The 23,564-nt window shown below is 43.6% G+C and overlaps 1 protein-coding gene across 15 annotated transcripts in view; it reads left to right on the top strand.

Moving 5' to 3' along the window:
* CC2D1B (coiled-coil and C2 domain containing 1B) overlaps window positions 1-23,564 on the top strand; it is a 133,817-nt gene that overhangs the window by 39,183 nt on the left and 71,070 nt on the right. For 14 of the 15 annotated variants that reach the window (XR_012160487.2, XR_012160481.2, XR_012160483.2 and 11 more), the window contains 9 exons: window positions 425-629; window positions 3,251-3,423; window positions 3,972-4,097; window positions 8,329-8,387; window positions 8,594-8,710; window positions 9,296-9,369; window positions 10,623-10,681; window positions 13,411-13,462; window positions 15,608-15,707. Coding sequence is in view for 8 of the 15 variants with exons in the window: in XM_073357706.1 (XP_073213807.1) it covers window positions 425-629; window positions 3,251-3,423; window positions 3,972-4,097; window positions 8,329-8,387; window positions 8,594-8,710; window positions 9,296-9,369; window positions 10,623-10,681; window positions 13,411-13,462; window positions 15,608-15,707 (965 nt within the window). In the remaining 7 variants the exon portion in view is untranslated. Of the gene's footprint in view, window positions 1-424; window positions 630-3,250; window positions 3,424-3,971; window positions 4,098-8,328; window positions 8,388-8,593; window positions 8,711-9,295; window positions 9,370-10,622; window positions 10,682-13,410; window positions 13,463-15,607; window positions 15,708-23,564 lie in introns of those variants that run through there. The other variant, XM_073357711.1, reaches the window with a different exon arrangement.

Below are 23,564 nucleotides of genomic sequence, written 5' to 3' on the forward strand. Positions count from 1 at the left end.
AAGTGGCCTCCTGGTGGTTCAGAATTTTATATGGCGTTTACATGCTGTCTAGCAATCTACACCTACCATAAGATTTTGGGTTGGTTCTTTCCACTCAGGTTGTTACTGACCAACGTGTTTCATATTTTCAAGTGGAGTGCAATTTTAGATGATGAAAACTATCTTGACAATTTTCTGTTCCTGCCTTTCTTTGCCTCTCTTCCAAATTAGCACCATGTTTAATCTGTTTCTTGTCCAAGCAAGCAGCCAAACCTGGCATGACATCACTTTTAGACTGAGTTAAAGTGTCTGGCTGGGGTCCTTTGCTACTCTCAGTGTATCAGCAGAAGTCTGATACAGTGGACTGTGCCATTAATATTTTGAGTTGCTGGAGCCTTGTATTAGATTTTATGTGTTTAACATTTAGTTCCTTTTGCCATGCTAGAGTGAATCTCCCACACAGGCCCCTGTTGCCAAAAAGCCTGCTCAGCTGCCTCAGAAGCCAACACAAGTTGTAAAGCCAATTATGGTGCCATCTGCTGTAGCCCAGGAAGAGCACTCTTCTGAGAGTGTGAAAAAAGCCATGTCGCCATCCACCCCTGTAAGAGAACCAGACAAAGCTGTATCGAACGACCATCTCCCTTTAGCCGGTAAGGATGAAGAGATGGTCACTCCCACCAATCCATTTGGACCAAACATTCTTAATGTTTTCGTCGAGTTTTAGGAAAAAATACGGCCTGTAGACGTGAACGTGTGACTCTGGTTCACTTCAACAGGAGCACCACTCCATGTGCTTGTTGCGGGGCAGATCCGAATCACTTATGCAGTGTTGTTTCCAGGAGGCAAAGTGGGTGACTAGAAAGATGGATGGGTTCATTAATTCTGATGCAGTAAATTTATTGATTCATAATGCTTAGCTGAGGCATCCCTGTTGACTATGGAACTCAAAATGAATTCACAAAAGCTTGTTGAGCTTGCTAGTCCAGACAGCTGGCTGATTGAGTGTAGTGTTGTGTCTCACAGTGGCTAATACATAGTATTTCTCTACTTCTTTCCATTTGAGGATTTCAGAGTGGCTCACAAACTGTAAAGAATTAATCCTTATTACCTTTCTGTCAGGTCAGTAAATACCTGTCTGTACAATATTCATTTTACTGTTGGGGAAACAGAGGCAAAGTGGTTAAGTTTTGACATGCCGAAAGCTGCACAGTAAGCTTGTGGCTTACTGGGAATGGGATCCAGGCTTCTTGATTGCCAATAGTGAGCCTTAACCATAAGCCTAGTCGTCTTTTCTCATTCTACTTTTGGAAAATTCTTCAAACCAAAGCACAACTTTCACAGAGCCCCTCTTGCCACTTGTGTAATGGAGAACTTTTTGAGAGTGAGGATATGTTTCTGAATGCCATAGTGACTAGCTCACACCATCCTCTCTTCTGAGTGAAATTCTGTGGCATGTGTTATGCAGGAGATCAGGCTAGATTATCAGTATGTATGGTCTCCCAAGCCTTAAAATCTGTGAATCTGCTTTAGATTTGGCTTCCCCATTTTTGCTACTACAGCTGCGATGTTAATGATCATTTAAATGTATAAATGGAGTACCTCAGATGTAATTTGTCAGTTATGGAATTGAGGCGCCTCTCCCTTTCATTAAAATATTAAGATAATACCTGGTCTCTCCAGCCCAGCTGACTGTTGTTATGTAGCGTGTGCCCACAAGTCTCTCCTCAGTGCTCTAATTGTTCTAAAGTAAAAAAAGAGTACCAGGAGCCTGGACAGATTCACCCTGCAGGAGGTGCCAGTATCTTGCTTTGGTAGAACTAGATCAGGGTAACCAACGTGTGCACTGCACAAGCCAAGTGTGGCCCCCAAAGTCATACAGTGCCATACTTCACATGTCAGAGATGATGTGACACCATGCCATGCTTATCTTGCTATGTATATTAACTGGCTTTAGGCTCCCATACCAAAGTGACCTTCAGTGGAGCAAAGCTGGAGCATCCCTGAGCTGGTATGTCTCTTCTCCTCTTGCAGGATGATGCATTTGGAAAAGGCAGCTTCATTTAAGGCCTGCAATGCAAAGGCACCCACTATGAAAGGTGGGGGTGCAGAGGGATAGCAAGGTTTTGCTCAGTCCACTCTCTGCAGAGCCTGCATGAAGATATGTTTTTCTTCTCTAAACCCCACTGAGCAAACTGTGTTCTGGCTGCTTTGGCTCAGTTAAAACCAGGGCAAGCAACATTGTCTGATCGGTTTGGATTTGGATGACTGGTCAAATTGCACACAACAGTGATGCTGTCAGCTCCACTGTGAAGATGGGACTAAAAGTCAGTATATTCTTTCTGCTGTTAATAGTGCTATCAGCCTACTCTGTGTATGTGTATGGTGAGAAAACTACCTCCTGCAAGTGCATAGCTTGTGTAATTGCATTTGGATACTGCAATAGGTGAGCACAGTATAAGAATCTAGGGAAACAGAGGTAGTCAACCCACTGCACGCTTCTTCCTTCTATACCAAGAAAAGTATGGAGAAAGTAGGATTTGGTGCATGGATGATGTAAATCAATCCTTTCTGAGTCTTAAAACTGTACCAGTTGTTCAGGGATGGGTGGGAGGTGACCCAAGAAGTAGTAACAGTGGGGTATAAAAAGGGCAGGAAGAGGGGATGAGCTATGATGGTTGTGGTCTTGGTGTGCCTTCCAATGAAGTAATTGCTCTTTTGTCATTGAGGTCAATGTGTTTGCTTTTTCTGGTAAGTTGAGAGAAAAAAAAAGTATGTGTATAAAGAAAGTACGCAATATATTGCGTGCACATATACAGATAACGAATCATTCAATTATCAGGTGTTTTTTAGAAGATAGAACATGGAACTTGGAGTCAGCTCAAGTTTTAAATCCATTTCTGCAGCTGACTTTCACAGCTCTTCAGTAACCTTCCACGAGTCATTTAACCTGTTTCCCCTTCTGTAAAATGGGGACATAATTTGTATCTATCTCACAGGTTTATTGTAGTGCTTTAAATAAAAGTTTGTTGGTTTGTAGATTGCCTTAGGATTCCTTGATGGAAGGTGCCATAGAAAAGGAAATGAGTATTTTTGTACTAGTGTACAAATGGAACTACCCATGGTGTGACTATTGCATATCAAACACACAGGCAAGTGTTTTCAGCTGGTACCTGGGCTTTGACTCTTTCCTTGGTATAAATCAAACAAAATGAACATGGTGCATTGACATGGTTATGTCGGATAAGTGTTTTATATAGCTGTTCCTTTTTAGCAAGTGAACAACTGGAATTTCTAGAGAACAGGAAGAAACAATACTTGAAGGCAGCAATCAAAGCAAAGCAGAAGAATGACCTTGAACAAGCCAAACTGTATCTCAAGACAGCAAAGAACTTGGACCTAAAGATTGAGCAGGCAAAAAGTGGCAAATCTGTTGATATTTCCAAGGTTAGTAAAGACTATAAACAAAGTGTTCTGCTTTGCTCCTTGGGCATCTCAAATGTCCTGTTGCTTGCATAAATCTAAGAATGCTTTAAAACTTAATGTTTCTCATGTGAATTTAGTGCTGGTGAAAGGTGCCAGATAGCTACAAAACAGGCAATGCTCCAGTCATAGTGCTGTTCTTCCTACTCCTCCCCTATAGCCCCAAAGTGCCTGATCCTGGCCTGGCAGAACCACCTCTGTGGGGGAGTTTAGGCTCCATGACCCATTTGCTCCCTGGCCTCAAAGATGCCACTGTGAGACAAATAACTGTAATCTTAACAGCTGAGCTGAGACCACCAGTTCGTATTGCATGGGCAGTCATCACATGGCGGCAACTAACAGATGGCTTGGAACCAGTGACCTAGAGTGAGATATGCCATATCCCTTTACCACTGTCCGCACCCACCTTCCCTGGTCTGCTCACACTTCTCCCATCCCCTCTTGCTGCTTTTGTTCTGCTTCCATGTTCCTGCAAGGAGCTCTGATGTGCCATGTTGTGTGGTATTGTGCAGCTACCATCACCCCTTACAGATGACGAGAGTGACTTCATCTTCATCCACCATGACGACGTCAAACTCTCTCAGAAGGTAGAAGAGGTGTACGCTAAGCTTATAAAACTGCTAAAGGACCAGCATGAGGTAACTACCTTTTCCTTTCAGTGCATCATTATGTGTTAAGAATCCAGTGACGGAAGAAATGCTTTGTATGCTTTATAGTGTTTCTTTGGCTTTTGCTGCTGCTGTGATCATGATCCCATCATTGTTTCGGTAGGATTTTCAGCTCCTATTTAAAAATACTATTTTATATAAGCATTTTCAAATATGGTGTTTATAGTTAGGCACCTAAATCAGTGGCCTGGTTTTCAGAGTTACTTCCATTTGAAGTCAGTGGGAGCCCTTGTGCTGTGCACTGCTGCCATTGGTTTAGGTGTCTTAATTTTGGACACCCAAGTTTGAAAACATTAGCCTTAATCCTTAGGGCACAGTTAATCCTTGGGTGAATGCCATGTCTAAAACTATTAGAGGAAAAAGTGAGAGAAGGCAGTAGAAACTAAGCAAACGCTATATTTGGTTTTGTATTTTTTTAAAAAGAAGTGGGTGGTGGTGGTGGTGAAATCACCTGCAGAGATTTAGACAAACTGGGAGGTGTTCTTTGAGTGATGTCCCTATGGGTGCCCTACTTGTAGGTGCGGCAGCACCCTCTGTGTCTGGGATCAGAGATATTCATCAGCAGTGCCATCGGACTGCACGTGTGCACACCTCCCCCCATTGCGCTGTGCGTGGGACATATATATAGTGCTATGCAATCCAACCGCTCCCAGTTTCCTCTTTACCACTTCTGGTCTGGGACGGAATTCGCAGCAGTGTAGTGTTTTCTTCTTCTTCTCCTTTCCTCTTCTATCAAAAAAAATTTGTTTTTAATTATTATTTATTTTGTCTTTACCTTTACAGTTCTTTAATAGTTTGAGTTTCTGGTTTTCCCTGCTTCCCGCCCTTCCCGACTGGGAAGCCTTTCCCTCCACCCTTATGCCCAGATACCCCAGGTTTAAGAGGTGCATTTCTTGCTGGGCAGCCTTCCCTGTAACGGCTGGCCACACTCAGTGTGTCCACTGTCTGGGAGAGGGACACTGATGGGTTGAACCCCCCATCCAGGGTGCCACCTGATGTTTTGGGGTTACATTGGTTCCACCCAGTCTGGGTTTCCTCACACTGTCCTAGCTGTGCCAGGCCCTCAAACCTTCTCTAACACACAGCCACACACAGCCACACACAGCTGCAGACACAGACTGAAATCAGTTCTGTGTGCAAAGACTCAGCTTGGGGATTTACTCAGCACTCCTGTGCACACCTCCTTTGGAGTGTAAGCCCAAAGTAATATTGTCTTGCTCTGTATAGAGAGATCTGCACAGTGCAAACTCCTAAAAATCGCCCCCTCCCTCAATGTGGAGAGAGAGAGATGCACAGCTTTTTGCGTATGAATTGTACAAACTGGGTTTTATAATAAACAAAAATAAGTTTATTAACTACAAAAGGTAAATTTTAAGTGAGTAAAGGGATAGCAAACATCAGAACAAAGCAGATTAATGAGCAAATAAAACAAAACACGCAAATTAAGCTTAGTATGCTCAAGAAATAGGTTACAAAATGTAATGTAAAATGTACAAAATGTAAAAGTTGTTTTAGGCTGGTTGCAGAGTTTCTGTAGCTTAGAGGTCCAGTTATTTCTCTTTACAGACTGGACCTCTATCTCAACCTGGACTCGGCCCCTGCCTTTCCCTTCAGGTGTTTTTAGCAATATTCCTTCTTGTATGGGGAGGCAATGGAGAAGAGTCCTGATTGCCTTACTCCCCAGCCTTAAATAGAATTTACATAAGGCAGGAACCCTTTGTTTCCAGTGGAAAAGTACCAGCAGTGTCCAAGGTGGTATTCTGTACCAGGTGACATCAGATGACCGTGCTGTGTCAAAGCAACATCTTAGGAAGCTCCTCTGGAAGGTGGGAGATTAGTATCTTCAAAATTCTATTGTCCTTAAATGGCTCATTCAGGATGATTGCCTACTGTCTGGTGGGCGATCCCCAAGTACACACACAATTGTAATTGTTACATAGTCAATACTCCTAACGTCATATACAGAAACGATACGTGCATACAAATTGGATAAACACATTTAGTAGATCATAACCTTTTCAGTGATACCTCACATCACCCATCTTGCATAAAACATATTTTAGTTATGCCATATTCATATGATAGCAAGATTTCTATGGAGAATGTGGGGTGTAACGTCACAGACATGTCCCACAAAAGTGTTCCCACTGCCCTGGCCTGACACCCAGGGCCAGAAGGGACCAGGACATTAGATTGAAACTCTTCCCTATGGAGAATTTGCTTTAGCTGGCATTGAACCCAGGCCCAGACTCTTCCCCAGAGAGGCCTTCATGCTCTGCCAGGTCATCTGCCAATCCTCACTGTCCCTGTTCCCTGAAGAGAAAGTCATCCCTTGCTCATTTGGATGTCAGGAGACGGGTTTCCTCCTCACAGTCTGAGGCACAGCCCACCAGAACACTGTCCCCGGTGAGGTCTGTTACCCAGACTCATCTGATGGGGGACATAGCCCCAGTGCTCGTCTGAGTACCTCCAGCTCAAAGAAATGGTCTAAACAGTCTTAGCCGAGCAGACTACAGCCCTTGGCACCATTTCCCAGCTCTAGGGGGACCAAACCGAGCCGCCCTCAGGAGCTCCTGCACCAACGGCGTTTTTGGCACCGACAATGCTCTAGGCACCAAGTAAGACGTCGGCACTAGCAAAATTGTTGGCACCGATCTAGTCAGTAGCACCGAGCAAACCAGTGTTACTGGCCTAGCCTCCAGCGCCATCTACCAGTGTCTCAGGGACATACGCTTTCCTTCGGCACCGCGTCTTCCATCAGCAGCGATGATGCTGCTTCCCCCTCCACAAGACTTCAGATACCCGACGCACCTGTTGGTCTCTGACACTCTTGAGTCTCCTCTTATGCAGTGTGACCACCCCCACTTCCACCTTCCTCTCCAGACTCATGCTGCTCCTCCCTCTCTCCACCAAGAATGGCACCTCCCTTCCCTAGTAATGAGGAAGAGGCCAGGGCTCTATTGTTCGCTTGACTACAGGGTAACTCGCACCTGCCCATCCTCACTATGCACAATCTCCCGCTGGTCGTCAAGCCTGGCAGTGGCCACTATGGATGCAGCCACATGTGACACTCCCACCGAACTGGCCGTATTATGACCCTTGGGCCGTGTACAGGGCACAGTTCGGGAACCCTACCAGGGAGCATGAACGGAGACCTACACCTCTCCCTTCTCCATCGGTCTCTCACCTTTAAGAGGCTGAACTACCGCCGGCACCAACTGAACAGGAAGAACAGGAGGAGGCTCCACCAACCTTACATTTTTCATCCTCACCTGACGAGGCTATCATGCCCCTATCACCCACATCTGCCGACAACTTCAGACACTTTCAGAAGTTATTCCACAGGGTTGCAGAATCTTTACAGATCCCATTGGAGGAGGTTAAAGACCAGCAGCATAAACTGCTGGATATACTTCACACATCCTCTTCTCCCAAGATCGCACTGCGATCAGTGAGGCTCTTCTCAACCCCCACAAAGGTTTTGTGGCAGACCCCAGTGTCTATTCCTCCAACCTACAAATGTGCCAAGAGGAAATATTATGTTCCAGTGAAGGATTCGGGATTCTTATTTTCGCACCCCAACCCAAATTCTCTGGTGGTCAGTGTGGTGCAAGAGAGAGGCCATCAGTTCCAATCCCATTCTGACAATCCAGATAGAGATAGGCAACCTCAAGATCTATTTGGATGCAAGGCATATTCATTAGCCACACTGCAATTAGGGGCACTGCTTTCTAGTCACCTGCAAGTGGAGCACCCCTAGGTACATCACTTGAAGAAGAAAAGGTTACTCGCTCTGTGCAATAACTGAGGGCCTTTGAGATGTGTGTCCCTGTGGGAGTTCCACTACCCGCCCTCTGCTTCAGAGCCGAAAACATAAGCTCTGCGGCAGAGAAGGAACTCGGGGCGATCAGGCCGCACAGCACTATATATACGTCCTACGCACAGTGTGAGAGAGGGAGGTGCGCCTGTGCAATCCCATAGGCACTACGGATGAAGATCTCCGATCCCGGGCGCAGGGGGCACTGCTGCGTCTACAAGTGGAGTACCCATAGAGGGACACATGTCAAAGAACCTCAGTTACTGCACAGCGTGAGTAACCTTCTCTTTTCTTCTGTGTAACATGCAGGTTCTCAATCTGAAATCTTTCTTCAGAGATGTGTATCATGGGATAATCGTTGTTACTTATTTTTTCTGTTAATAGAAATGTTTGCAGTATTCCAGGCAGTTCATGCATCTGGGAAACATAACTGAAACAGCCCGGTAAGTCTGCTGCCACCATCTGTATTTATCCCGTCATGTGGTCTACCTGGAGCAGGGGCTGCCGTGCTTTCAAGTACAAAAGGAGATTGGTGTTTGTGGGCCGTTGGCCACTGATTTACTTGTGGTGTTAGGTGGTGGAGCTGAGTGAATCAGTCTGTATCTTGTACTCAGTAAAATACTGTTTGCTGACCACCACTGCTTTACAGGTTTGAAAAACTGGCAGAAGCATGTAAAAAGGACCTGGAGATTCTGCAGCTTGCACAGGCCCAGGGGATGGATCCCCCCAGCCATCACTTTGAGGAGAGAACCTTTAAAATAATAAGGTACAAAAAGTCAAAGGGTGTCATCAGCAGACTGGGATGGGATACTCATTCTAGTCTCTATGTACAGGGGATAGAGGGCTTTAACTCCCATCAGAGCAAACAAGAGGTAGGCACTCCAAACTGCTCCACATTCCTAAGAAAAGACTCCCAAAAATTTAAGGATTCTTCAGATTTATTAAATAGCTGTTTCTCAACTTCACTTTTAGGTCTCTCTATTGCAAAGACAAATCCAGCTGCATCTTCCCCCAACCCTCCCTGCTTTAACCATGTTTTTTCCCCCCAGAACTGATGTCTTTGAGGCCTGTGTTTGGCATCCTTCACAATGCTATCTGTAACCCAGATCCAGCACAGAACCAAAAATAGCCTTTGCCTGTTTCTACTTTGCCTTCCTTCTCCTCTCCAGTTCTTGGGTTGAGATTTATGTAGAAATAGGCTTTTCTCCAGGACTCTCATTCCCCTTCATGTTTGCCAAGTGTCATGTCTCTGAACTACAGCAGTGGAATCCTGACCTGACAGTGGGTTGGGAAATGCCAGGCTGTTGGACTGAACCTGTGTTTTGTATCTCTTCTTTCTCTCCCTCTCCAGAATATTTTCTGAACTCAACAGTACAGAAATGCATCTTATCATTGTCAGGGGAATAAACCTGCCAGCTCCCCCAGGTAAGGATCAGGAAGCATACTCTGATCTCTAGCCTTTCTCTCAGACCATAGGGAGGTTAGTGGTGGGGAATAAGATTTCTTTGCCCTAGGGATAATACGGTGACGTTAGGGTGACCAGATGTTTGGTTTTCAACTGGAACACTAGTCGAAAAGGGACCGTAGTGGCTCCGGTCAGCACCGACTGGGTTGTTAAAAGTCCAGTCGGTGGTGCTGCGGAGATAAGGCAGGCTAGTCCGTATCTTTTCTGGCTTCGAGCTGCACCCCGGAAAAGGATAGAGTCAGGGTAGGCAGAAAGCCTGTCTTAGCCCCTCCTGCTGTGCTGCTGACAGGGAGCCACCCTAGGTAAGCCTGCACCCTAACCCCCAACCTCCTGCCCTAGCCCTGAGCCCCCCATCCAAACCCAGAACCCCCTCCTATACCCCAGAGCCCACACCCCCAGACGGAGCCCTCACCCCCCTGTGCTCCAACTCTCTGCCTCAACCTGCAGTCTCCTCCCACACCCTGAACCCTCATTTCTGGCCCCACCCTGGAGCCCACACCCCCAGTTAGAGCCCTCACCACCTTCCGCATTCCAACCTCCTGCACCAGCCCAGTGAAAGTGAGTGAGGGTGATGGAGAAGGAGCCACCGAGGGAGGGGGAACGTAGTGAGTGGGGGACAGGGCCTCAGGGAAGGGGTCAGGGTAGGTTGTTGTTTTTGTGCGATTAGAAAGTTGGCAACCCTAGCTGACTTAGAGCTTTTGAAAGCTTTTTAATTTCAGTCCATATTAGCTCAGGCCCCCAAGTTTCAGTTCAGTTCCAAAAAACTGAAACAAAACTCAATGTAAATTGCAGAGTTTCCTCTGCTTTGAAGGCAGAACCCTAAGTTGTCCCAGCTTTGCTCGAAACTGGGCCTAGGTTCAAATTTCACAAGGCTTCAGGTTTTGTTATAAACATTTTGTATAGCTCTGAGATGGCTTGATTGCTTTTACTGTCTCGTCAGCCAACCAGCAGGAGATGTTCAAGAGCATCCCAGCCTTATAGCAACACAAATTATTCTTAGGTCCTTTATTTATTATAGGGGTTTAATTGCTGTTTATGTATGTGCTCAGAACCAACTAGAGCATTAGCAGAATGTTTGCCTTTGATTGCCAGTGTTCCAGTGGATGGGGTTTTCAAAAACATCCAAGTGATTTAGGTCCATGAGTCCTATTAAAAGTCATTTGGGTGCTTTTGAAAATCCCTGGATTGACTGTTTGACTGTTGTCTTGCACAGGTGTGACACCAAATGATTTGGATGCATTTGTGAAATTTGAATTTCATTACCCTAATACGGTGAGTGTGTGTTCAGGCCTTTGCTGTTCCTCAATCCAAAACCCTGCATTACTTACCAATGTTATTTTATAGAGCCAGATTTATCTTAGAGGTGGTGCGGGCCTATTACTTTCAGGAGTTGACAAGTTGTAAATGCTTGCTATGAATTATAACTGAGTTGCAAGCCTAAAAGCAAACCTGTTTTTTTAAAATGCTTGTTTTTAGATGCTTGTTTTAGAAATGGACAAAAAACTCTGCCCTCATATAAATGCATGTGACTCCCACTGTAGTCAGTGGGAGATGCTCAGATCTCTGAGGACAGGATCTGGCCCATATAAGTAACCTTTTCTCAGATGATTTTGTTTGTGTTTATATAATTGCTAGTAGAATTCAGGCTATTTTTGTCACTGAAACATTGAAATGGGGTCTTCTGAGACTTAGCTGTTCAGGTTCTCCCTCTCCCTAAAGATGTAAATGTTATTGGACCTTGAATAATTTCCTTTCCTTGACAGTCTCTTCCCTCTCTTCCCCCCATTCCCCTCCCCTCCCCCCCCCCCCCCCGAACACATACCTTTGAATACTGACTCCAAAATGGTTTCAGATTTATTTTGTCTTTTTTCTTTGGAAGACCGTTGGTGCCAGCCCCTCCTTTCCAGCTATCTTGATGAGAATCCCTGGTAATAGAATCATAGAAATGCGGAGCTGAGAGGGCTCACAAGAGAGCTCTAGTCCATGCCCTACGCTGAGGCAGAATTAAGTATACCTAGACCATCCTTGACAGATGTTTGTCTAACCTGTTTTTAAAATACCATTGCTGTTAAAATACTGTTATTTTGCACACAGACTGCATCTTGCATTCAGGATTGATTTTTTGCAACATGGTTTGTGTGTGTTTAACGGTGACAGTGTGTGATCCTGTGGATTGATATGGTGGTATATACAGTTCATCCCGTGCGGTGGGATGGCCCCAAAGAAGCTGACACAGATAGGGAGTCGGTTATCTGTCTTTACAAAAATTTGAGGCAAACCAGGAAATGAAAAGTGAAGTCTGTCACTCCATCCTCAGTGCATGGTGCTATACCTCTCCTCCAGTTTCTGAGTGCAGCAGTCTGTGCTAGAGGGGACTCTACATGTATACCATAAGATGTAACAGGGCTTCCATCACTGACTTCCCGGCGCAATATTTCTGTAGCATTGTAGAACATTTAGCCCTAATTTTCTATCTCTCATCAGCATGTGATTATAGCCCCCTGGGGTTCTTTAAATATGCAGGACCTGATTCTTACCCCATGGTACACTTGTAGTAACTCTATTGAAGTCTATTGAATTACCTGTGGAAAAACCTGGTGCAAAAAAGGAAACTTGGGCTGGTCCATATTCTGATCTGAGTTATATGGGTGTCAATCTGGAGTCACTCCATTTGATTTACATCAGCATAATAGAACAAAATCAGTATGTGTATGTATAATTTTATAAGGAATACATATAAAGCCAGTATAGCTGTTTTTAATCTCTCATTTTCAGTGATAAAAAAGCCAGATCACTACGTCTTAGCCAAAACTTTAAATATACCTATTTCTCCTTCATAGCTGGAATCAATTTTTCAAAGTAGCTATGATAATTAGGTCACATTCTCTGGAGAGTGAACAAGGACATTTAGCTGATACTCTGCTTTGGGTTAAAAGTTAGTTCATTTTGGTGGCAGAGTGATTGTCAGGAAGAATAATAGTTGGCAAATTCCCTGAATGATTTGTGTTGGACTCCTTGTGCAGCCCCAAAAGCTTCTTCTTATTTCAGCTCAAGTAGAAGGAATAGCATTATAGCCTAGTAGAATGTGCCTAGATTATCATGTATCATAGCAGCACCAATTAGTTTTATGATGAGTGTGTTGAATCAGGTGTGGCCATATAACTTCTCTGTAGCACTTGTTTAATATTTGCTTGTGGCTAGTTCTATATCTAAAGTTAAATTTTGTTACCGCAATGAAATACAAATATTGGAATCATAAATGTGCCCATGCCCCTTTTTACCCTGGATAACCTCCTATAACTCAGGCTCTTTCTTCTTCTTCTTCCTTGCCAGTCCCTAGTGTGTGTGTGTGGGGGGGGGAGGGGGTGGGTGTCAGAATCTTGTATAGCCTACTTACAAACCATGTGTACAATCATGAGTTTTGGATGTGCAAATTGGTCTCTTCTAATGTTTGCTGATATCTGGTCCATGTACCAAGTCTTTCCCCTTGGTCATCTTCCATCCACGATCATTGCAAGGGCCATCCTTCCAGTACAACGCTCAGGTCTCCACTGGACATATCCATACCAACGTAGTCTTGCCTCCCTCAACTTGTCTTCAGTTGGGGTGACCCATATTAGGCCTCTCACAACCTCATTTCATTTCTTATCATTGCATGTCCAGCCATTTGACCATCTCACCATCTTCATTTCCGTAGTGGAGAACATACTGATTTCTTTCCTTGTGGCTGGACAAGTCTCTGTTCATACATTAGGAAGGGTCACATTACAATTTTATACCCTATACCTTTTAACTTTATTGGAATCTTTTTATCAGAGAGAACTGGGGTCAGCTCTCTCCATTTTCACCAAAAAGCTTTGCTATGATGCCGGGCAACTCAAGCTCTTCATTTATGTTTTAAAAAAAAAAAAAAAGTTTGGTGCTTCATATGAGCAGTATTTGCAACACAGGTTGGTGGCTTTATGTAAACGTTGCTTTTTTTTTCTTCTTTTTTTTAATAGGAGCAAGCTCAGAAAAGTAAAACGGCAGTAATTAAAAATACCAATTCTCCAGGTTGGTACCTGTTCTGGGGGTGGGAGTGAAACACTGCACCTTAAAATCACTTTGGAGTACAGGCTAGTCCCCCACTCTCTGAGCCATGCTAGAAGAACAGACTGTGCTTTTCTCTTCAATTACCAGAGGCCTTGTTAGGGAAATCCAGCTCATGTAGGAGTTTAACTTTTTATCCCCACTCTCTCTCACCCAGTGCAGGGAGCCATTGTTCATGTCACTTCTTAATCAAATGGTCCTGTTGCTCAGTACCACTGAGCCTTTGCTGCATACAGTAGGTTCAGAGTACTATAGTAGCACTGTTAGGTGAGACACCAGTAAAACAAAAACTTAAGTAAATAAATAATAATAAATAAATAATTCACGTACGAATCTTCAGAGATCACACTTTATTTCCTTTCTGATCATTTGTTCCAAGGGTAGTGACTGGATTAGCCTGACTGATCTTGTTAATCATTTTTATTGATCTGTTAATGTTAGAAATGTTGCCTTCACAACACAGCAGATCTTAAAGATGACCAGCAAAGGACTTTTTAAAAATTGGGATTGTGTTCCTTTTTGCTACTTTGTTTTTTCCAAACCAAGTTTTGTGGGTTTTTCCCCTACTCGTTTTTACCTTTTTAAAATAGCAGGAATGTCAAGTCTGGTCTTTCTAGGAGGACCTGCTTGCTAGATGTTTCAGAAGCATGTGTATTGTGAGCTCTGACTTTAATTGAAGGGGTAGAGGCACTTAATCTTTAACAAAGGTTTCCTTTATCCACAATGACAGGTTTCAGAGGAACAGCCGTGTTAGTCTGTATTCGCAAAAAGAAAAGGAGTACTTGTGGCACCTTAGAGACTAACCAATTTATTTGAGCATGAGCTTTCGTGAGCTACAGCTCACTTCATCAGATGTTTACCGTGGAAACTGCAGCAGACTTTATATACACACAGAAATCATGAAACAATACCTCCTCCCACCCCACTGTCCTGCTGGTAATAGCTTATCTAAAGTGATCAACAGGTGGGCCATTTCCAGCACAAATCCAGGTTTTCTCACCCTCCACCCCCCCACACAAATTCACTCTCCTGCTGGTGCTAGCCCATCCAAAGTGACAACTCTTTACATAATCAAGTCGGGCTATTTCCTGCATAGATCAAGGTTTTCTCACATCCCCCCCACCCCCATACACACACAAACTCACTCTCCTGCTGGTAATAGCTCATCTAAACTGACCATTCTCCAGGTTTAAATCCAAGTTAAACCAGAACATCTGGGGGGGGGGGGGGTAGGAAAAAGCAAGAGGAAACAGGCTACCTTGCATAATGACTTAGCCACTCCCAGTCTGCCACAAGTACTCCTTTTCTTTTATCCACAATGTTCATTTACCATTTAAATTAAATAATGGTCATAGAATCTTCCAGCCTAGACCTTATTTCTCATATTTCAAAAAAATGGGAGGAATTTTTTTTTTAAAGATCCCTTCAGGCTTTCTTTATACATAATAAAGAAGGAAAACAAGTTACAAGCCCACTTCCTCTTCCTTTGCAGGTCAATTTTAAATTCGTAACATTCTGTTTACTCTCTTTTTCCCCCTCCCCCCCCACCACATGCCATTTAAATTGCATTTAGTTTCCAAAACACTAGTTGGGAGTAATAAACTTTGAAGTTAGGATTCCAAGCTGGTTTTTTTCCCCTGAGGTTTGAAAGCGTTTTGTTTCTAGTTTTCAATATGGCAGCTACACAAATCATGTTAAAAAAGCCAGATCCCTATTCCTTAGTCATATGCTCTGGATTTACATCAGTGTAGCTGAGATTGGAATCTGTCCCCTTGTTTCTATCTCTGGTGGTTCATAACTACCCTGATGTTGTTTATGCTGGTGAAACATTTGCTGTGTGACCTTGAGAAAATCACTTAATCTTTTCTTCAGATATGTAAAGTGGGGGTGGTGATAATGAGGGGTATTGTGCGGTTTAATTCATTAACATTTGAAACCGCCTTGGCCTTCTGAGATGGAAGTTGCTATGTAAGTGTGAAGTGGTGTTATATGGGCCAAGTTGCAGCAGGCTGAAAGTTCTGAATGCAATGTGTCCATCACTGAAAAAGATCTAGTCGCTTAATTTGATGATTTTTACAATTCTCACATTTTTTTCCCTCCTGTTTCTAGAATATAATCAGCTGTTCAAGTTGACCATTAACCGAAATCACAGAGGCTTCCGAAGAGTGATTCAGACCAAGGGAATTAAGTTTGAAATATTTCACAAAGGGTAAGTCAGTGGCTTTTATTCTCCATCCTGACCCAGTAGCGGTGAACTTGTGGGGTAACAAAATGACAGAATTGTTTGCAGAGTTTGTAATTTAGGAATGACACTCCTTTAATTTGCCTTTCTTTCTTCAGCTGAGCAGTAAACAGGTGTCCATTTTCATGCTACCATGTCTCCGGATTACCATGAAAGAGTGTCTGAGCACCCTGACTTCCGTTACAAAACACAGTAAAACCTCACTAATGTTCACTGAGTTGTCAATTACTGCATTCTACCAGTTAACAAGCACTGACAGATGCAGTTTAAGAAATTAAAAGATACAGCATCAAAATGTATTTCATTCACGTTACTTTAATAAGTGCTGCCTGGTTTGAACTATTTGTGATCATTCAGTGCACTCTACAAAATGTTGTGTGGGCTAACTTTATAAAGTAATGAAATCTGGGTGATGTGGCACCTCACTGCAGCTTTCTGCTACAAGATCTTTGAGATGTAGAGTGAAACCATCAGATCTGTGGATTACTGAGATTCTGTTGTATCCAAGTCTCAAATTGAGTAGATGATCAAACTCGGCTCTTGCTGGTCTATCTCTTTCATCCACACAAAAACATCTAATAATCTATTGGCAAAGCACTAATAGTAAAAGGGATGATAAATAATTGCAAATTATAATAATACATTGCACTTCTGTAGTGCCTGTATCTGAGGATCTCAGAGCACTTCCCAGCCATTACTAGTGAATTAAACCTTACAGCACCTACCTCAATCTTATGTGGAAACTGAGGCACAGCATGAATGGCTTTCCAAAGGTCACAGCTATTCCAGGATAGAGACATGAAGAGAATCCAAATCTAACTCCCTGTCCTGTGCTTAACCACTAGACAAGGCTCCATCTCAGTGACACATGCGATGCACCTTTCTTCTTGCTATAAACAAGTAGCTCAGATAATACAGTGATGGGGCACCTTAGAAATATCTAGACAGAGAGCAGATAAAAAGGAAGTTAACAATTAAAAATGTGTAGAGAAAAAAGTCGTACCTCTGGGCTCATTTTGACTCCATTAGTACTGGAGTGATTTAGATTTATTAATTCTGAGGTAAATTATGACTCATTATTAAGCTAAGATGTTGGATAATGGGCCTTTGTCCATCTCAATGGCTGTGTATTTGTGCAGTTCTTTTTCTCTTCCTGGCACATACAGAACTGTTCTGAGATCACTTTCAGTTTAGAAAAGTTAATTTATGAACAAGAAAAATATTAACTTTTTTAAAAAGCTTATTTTGTTTAAATCTAAATCTTCCATTTATGTCACTAATGAAGGCAAGTTTGATTCTTGTCTTCTTCCACCCCTGAGCCCTCTCCCCTTTTCTACATCACCACTGACTACTCAACTGTCACTGTTGTTGTTTCAAGATTTTAGTGTTGGGGTACCTCAGTCTTTTTTGCTGAAAAAGTTCACTTTTTTTTTTAACTTTTCTTGTCCACTCCATGTCCTGATGGTCTTCTCAAGGAGTATTTCCCATCCCCTTAGCAGCTGGAGCTATGTGGCGCTGGGTCAGGCTTAAAATACTTCTTGAGAAGAACTCTCCAAAGCTCCGAGCTTCCAGGCATGTGCAGCTGACAAACTCTGGTGTCCCTCTGCAGCAGAGAACATAAGAATGGCCATGCTGAGTCAGACCAATGGTCCATCTAGCCCAGTATCCTGTCTTCTAACAATGGCCAAAGCCAGGTGCTTCTGAGCGAATGAGCAGAACAGGCAGTCAGGTGATCCATCCCCATTGTCCATTCCCAGCTTCTGGCAAACAGAGGCTGGGGGACACAGAGCACAGTGTTGCATCCCTTAATAGCCATTAATGAACCTATCTTCCAGGAACTTATCTAGTTCTTTCTTGAACTGTGTTATAATGTTGGCCTTCACAACATCCCCTGGCAAGAGTTCTACAGGTTGACTGTGCATTGTGTGAAGAAGTACTTCCTTTAGTTTGTTTTTAAACCTGCTGCCTATTAATTTCATTCTAAGCCTGACCCAGAGCCTTTAACAAGATTTGTAAAAGATTTTCATCTAAATTCCTCTGGTTGTGTTGATTGGTTTTGAGATTTATTCTCCTCATAACTGGTACCTACAAAAATCTGTTTGGGTTTCTAAGGAGGGGTTTATGAGGCAACACCTTCCCAGTACTCCTCAGAAACGTCAGACAGTAAGGGAAAGGAGGGGGGCAAGAAATGCCATTGCTCAGCTTTCTCCAGGCAGATTCAAGGGGCAAAGTTTGAATATTCCAGCAGCATGTAGATAAGGTCTTTATCAAGTCACGTAAGAAGGCTGTGGAACATCTCTTCTGTCAGCAGCTTACCCACAATGCCTGAGCTACTGAAGAAGGTGCCAGCTCCTTATTCAGATACTGGCAGTTCCTCTGTCTTCTGTGTCTTGCTCTGCTTCTCATTCTTCTCTACTTTTTGAGGGTATGGGCCTACCTCCCCCTTGCCCTCAACGATGATGGAGTGGTAATGTTGTTGTTTTTGTAAGAAACACCTGCAGACACTATTCCTTTGGTTTCTTCTCTCTCAGTGATTTGGCCTAGGGATCAACTCCTTGTTGTCCTATACATCAGGCTGTCTTGTTGCCTTCAAAGCACCCTTTGAAGTCTAAAAGCCTTTCCAGAGGGAAAGTATCCCTCATAGCTCTTAGAATCATAGAAATGTAGGGGTGGAAGAGACCTCAAGAGGTCATGTATTCCAGCCTCCTACGCTGAGGGAAAACAAAGTAAACCTAGACCATCTGTGACAGAGTTTTGTCCATCCTGTTCTTAAAAACCTACAGTGAGGGGGATTCCAAAACCTCCCTTGGAAGCTATTCCAGAACCTAACTACCCTTATAGTTATATTTTAGGAAAAACTTCCTAACCTAAGCCTCCCTTGCTGCAGATTAAGCCCATTACTTCTTGTCCTACCTTCAGTGCACATGGAAAACAATTGATTACAGCCCTCAAAATATTTGAAGACTGTTATCAGGTGTGGGCCCTCCCCCCCCCCCCTTTCTCTTCTCAAGAATAAATATGCCCTGGTTTTTCAAAATTTTCCTCATAGGTCAGATTTTTTTAAACCTTTTATCATTTTTGTTGCTTTTCTTTGGACTTTCTTCAGTTTATCCAGATCTTTACTGAAGTGTGGCACTTTCACTTTCCTTCAAAACATTCATTTGGACCCTGCCCATTCCCTGATGTATTCCAAACCTAAAGCCCACCCACAACTCTTGCTTATAAACTTTCCAGCCTGTGTGCCAAGAGATCCTCTTACTATATTTTTTGGCATCACACTCCTAATATGCCGGGCTGTGTACAATTACAGTGCCATGTAAATGAATATTTACCGTGGGTATGCTCCGTATTTGAATGTATCTACTTTAGAAATGGTGGAAAGTGGCCAAATTGAGTTAAAATGTTTCATGCTCTGCCTGGAACCAGAAGACAGATGCAATATACTGTTAAAATTGGTTCTGAACCAATGAAACTTCTGAAGCCATGGCCTGGAGTGAGACACTTCACATTCTCAGCTGTGGACTCCCCAGAATTAAGCAGAGATGGGGTCTGTCTTTGCAGGCTCTTGTGTTGAAACAAAAAATAATTAGAGCTAAAAAGTTGCTGCTTAACTTTAAAGGTTCATGAACAAAAGAAAAAAACACCAAAAGCCTGCTGAAGGAGAGTTCTCTAATTCCTCTTCACCTGGCTTATGATGAGGATGTGACTAACACACAGGAAATTTCCTAGCAAGGTGAAACACTCTAACAGGTAACTTCACAATTCTACATGCTCCTATAGGACTTTGTCACATCAGTGGAGCTTCATCAGTGAAGGTCTCAGTCGCACCATCGGAGGGAGAGCTCCTGCCAAAGGAACCCAGAGACAGGAAAATTGGATCATCGGGGCCTCTGGTTCTGGCAGCACTGACTGCATCCTCTTGTTTTGCCAGAGCTACTCTTGCTTGGATGGGCAAGCTTACAGAAATGTGAAGCCATCAGGGCACAATAAAATGAAATCTATTTTAAATTAAATTTCCCTAGCAATAGCTTTCAGATGCTTCACCTGATTACAATTTGCTGCATGTTCCAAGGTTTCCAGTGTAGTAGCCTGGCAGCATCTGTTGCTCCATCTGTGTGTAGCCCACACCCATTCAGTGTGGTGCACTGTTCCATCTAGTGGTGGCTGGGTTACATATGGAGGTTCATCAGCCTGCTACAGCCTTGGGTAACAGACCTGGGTCCTTTAGCTTAAACAATAGAGGTTCCTGCTTTCAGAGCCAAAGGTCCCAGGTTCAGTCTCTGCTGCTGACAACCCACCCAGGGGCACAACATAACATATGCGTAGTAAAATTGCTTCCAACATCAGATGATGTCTTCTGTATTCCAGTGGTACAGTCTCTTTGGGGAGCGTATAGATAAAGTAGACACAGAGGCTTTGGACAAGGTGGAAAAAGCCCCACATTCCTCTCATTCTAATCAGAGATTTCAGTCCATATTACCTCAGTGGATATTCTCTTTAAGGTTACCACTGTTCCAAGGACCAGCATAGATATCATACACTAGGAAGAGGCAGAGGCAGACATTTTGGGGAGTTGGAAGATACATAATAGGCTTCTATAGAAACCATCTAACTTAGAAACCTCCGCAGGACTTTGGCTTCCCAAAGTTTGAGGACATATTGGGCCACTTTCTGGCCCTACCGAAGCCCTTTTACACCACTGCAGTGGCTGTGCCTTCTGTGTTGCACCTTTCATAAGGTGCCATGCAGAATCTGGCCCCTCCTATCTGGGAGGTTAAACCCAAGAATCAGCCATGGAGGAGAAATGGGTGCTTGAGACAATCAGAGGAGTACATTCAGTACATCTACCTTTTCTCCCAGGAACAAGGCCACAGTTTTAAAAAAATGTGTGCCTAAAATTAGGCTCCCAATCCCATAGGCACCTGAATTAAATGGTCTGATTTTTAGAAGTACTTATCATCCTGTCTTTCAACTTTTTTTTTTTTTTTTTTTTAATCTTGGCCCAAGTCTACTCTTTCCCTCTAATTTAAGAAACAGCTCTTATAGCCTCAGAAAATGAATGTATAGTAGACCTTACATTTCGGAATGATAGATCCTGTTCCATGGAGAAACAAGAAGTTGTGGCACACAATCAAGTATTTTAGTGTTACAGAGGAGAAACGGCCATGCAAGGCATACTGGATTTCACATTTCTGAAACAAACCGACAGACATTACAGTAACATCCTTCCAATGCTCAATATCTTCAGTATGTAATGATAAATCTCCCTCAGATTTAATGATGAGTTGTCATCAGTTGAGATGCCTTCTGGGTTTTTCTTAAACAGGAAACACTTTTCAATACAGAGCACTCACGTTTCAGACTTACAACATCCACATGTATTTATGAAGATCCCAGTTGTCCCAATAGCTTCCCTCCAAAAGAAAGGGACCCACATCTACCGATTTTCTGGATGACCATCTGTCACGGAGTCCCCCGGGCAATGCTCTGGAACTGCTCCCTGCAAAGCCAGTCAGGACTCTGGGGAAGTCTCCTTTCTGTGAGCAGACTGTCTTCAGGACACACAGCTCACACAGCTTCCACCTTCCTGGGTCTGACCTCAGAGCATCCAGCATCCTCTGCCCCTCCGTGCGCTTCCCATGGCGAGTCCACCCAGGCGGGGTCCTGGGGAAGCCAGAGGGTCCTGCCCCCCAACTCCGCAGTCAGATGTGACTCTCAGGCAGCTAGTAAAACAGAAGGTTTATTAGACGACAGGAACATGATCTAAACCAGAGCTTGTAGATGCAGAGAACAGGACCCCTCAGCTGGGTCCATTTTGGGGGGCAGTGAGCCAGAGAACCCCATCTGCACTTCACTCCATGTCCCCAGCCAGCCCCAAACTGAAACTCTCTCCAGCCCTATCCACCCTCCTCTGGGCTTTGTCCCTTTCCCAGGCCAGGAGGGCACCTGATTCCTTTGTTCTCCAACCCTTTAGCTCTCACCTTGCAGGGGGGAGGGCCAGGCCATCAGTTGCCAGGAAACAGGGTGTCAGCCATTCTCTGTGTCCAGACCTCTGCACACACCTGCCCCCTAGGGCTCTGCAACAATCATACACCCTTATCCCACCACCTAGATACTTAAGAACTGCATAGGGGAAACTGAGGCGCCCCCACAATAGTCAGAGGTAACATTAAGAACAGTCCTGCTTTGTCACACCATCTCGTCAGACCCTCATCCCAAGTCATAGCAGGGTATATCAACTCTCATTATATCTCTTCATGAGCCTGGCTGTGAAATAAAGAAGGGGGAAGATCCAACTACAGCCTTCACAAATCTCCAGCATCTATGGGTTGTTCGCCAGGATAGTCTTTATCTCAGAAGAGAGAAAGCAGAAGATAGCGCCTTTGATTTGTCAAACACAAATTTCCCCTTCCCCCGCTTTCTGTGCTAAAATCCCTAACGAGCCCCTGGGCGTGTTGATCTCATGCATGGATACCTTTCAGTGGGACCTTGCAGAATTTCCTGCTTCCCTTCCAGCCAGTAATTGCACTGAATCAGGCTATGGAAATCTTATCTCAGGAGGATCTCATTTATGCCTCCCACTCTGCTGATAGTGGAAATGGTAAAGGTGGTCACAAAGGAACAATAATTCTGGTCACCATTTTTGGCCTGGCAGTTCTCAAACCTCTTCAGATATACTGGAATCTCCCTTCATGCTCCCAGCAGGGAAGGATGTACAGGAACAGGGCATATCTGGTGCGGTTAAAACTATTCATCTGGAAATGGAAAGAAATGTGCTAGAGTCATGTGGACATTTGAAAGAGGATAATAAATACTCAACATCAGGGAGGAAACTTACAATTATATCTGCAGTGTCAACTTGGCCAAGGTTCAGATATTACAAGTGAGATGTATCAAGATAAATTTATATAAAATAAAGGTTTCAGAGTAGCAGCCGTTAGTCTGTATTCGCAAAAAGAAAAGGAGTACTAGGGGCACCGTAGAGACTAACAAATTTATTTGAGCATAAGCTCTTGTGAGCTATAGCCCACTTCATCAGATGCATTCAGTAGAAGAACGGAAAAATAAAGGCCACTCAAGATTTTACAAAATGGCTTGATCATGGGGCTTAAGGCTAATGCTTTGGAAAAACAGGTCACTGATTACAAAACTGTTCAGCTGTAAGAAACTGAAGAGAATTTTTCTAATCATTCTCCCAATACCGTGTTCTTTGGAACCATTAGTCAGCCCAGCATACACTGGTTGCCATCATAATCTTGAATTGTGTGTTACTAAGCTCCATAAAATTACTTTTCTAGCCTTTTTTGACAGGTTTCAGAGTAGCAGCCATGTTAGTCTGTATCCACAAAAAGAAAAGGAAGGCTTGTGGCACCTTAGAGACTAACAAATTTATTTGAACATAAGCTTTCGTGAGCTACAGCTCACTTGATCGGATGCGTTCAGTGGAAAATACAGCGGGGAGATTTTTATACACAGAGAACATGAAACAATTGAGTGTTACCATACACACTGTAATGAGTGATCACATAGGAGAGCGGGGGGTAAAAAACTCTTTGTAGTGATAATCAAGGTGGGCCATTTCCAGCAGTTGACAAGAATGTCTGAGGAACAGCAGGGGCGGGGAATAAACATGGGGAAGTAGTTTTACTTTGTGTAATGACCCATCCCCTCCCAGTCTTTTTTCAGGCCTAACTTAATTGTATCCAGTTTGCAAATTAATTCCGATTCAGCAGTCTCTCATTGGAGTCTGTTTTTGAAGTTTTTTTGTTGAAGAATTGCCACTTTTAGGTCTGCAATCAAGTGACCAAAGAGATTGAAGTGTTC

Source organism: Lepidochelys kempii, chromosome 8 (genome assembly GCF_965140285.1).
Source record: "Lepidochelys kempii isolate rLepKem1 chromosome 8, rLepKem1.hap1, whole genome shotgun sequence".
NCBI classification, from domain to species: domain Eukaryota; kingdom Metazoa; phylum Chordata; order Testudines; family Cheloniidae; genus Lepidochelys; species Lepidochelys kempii.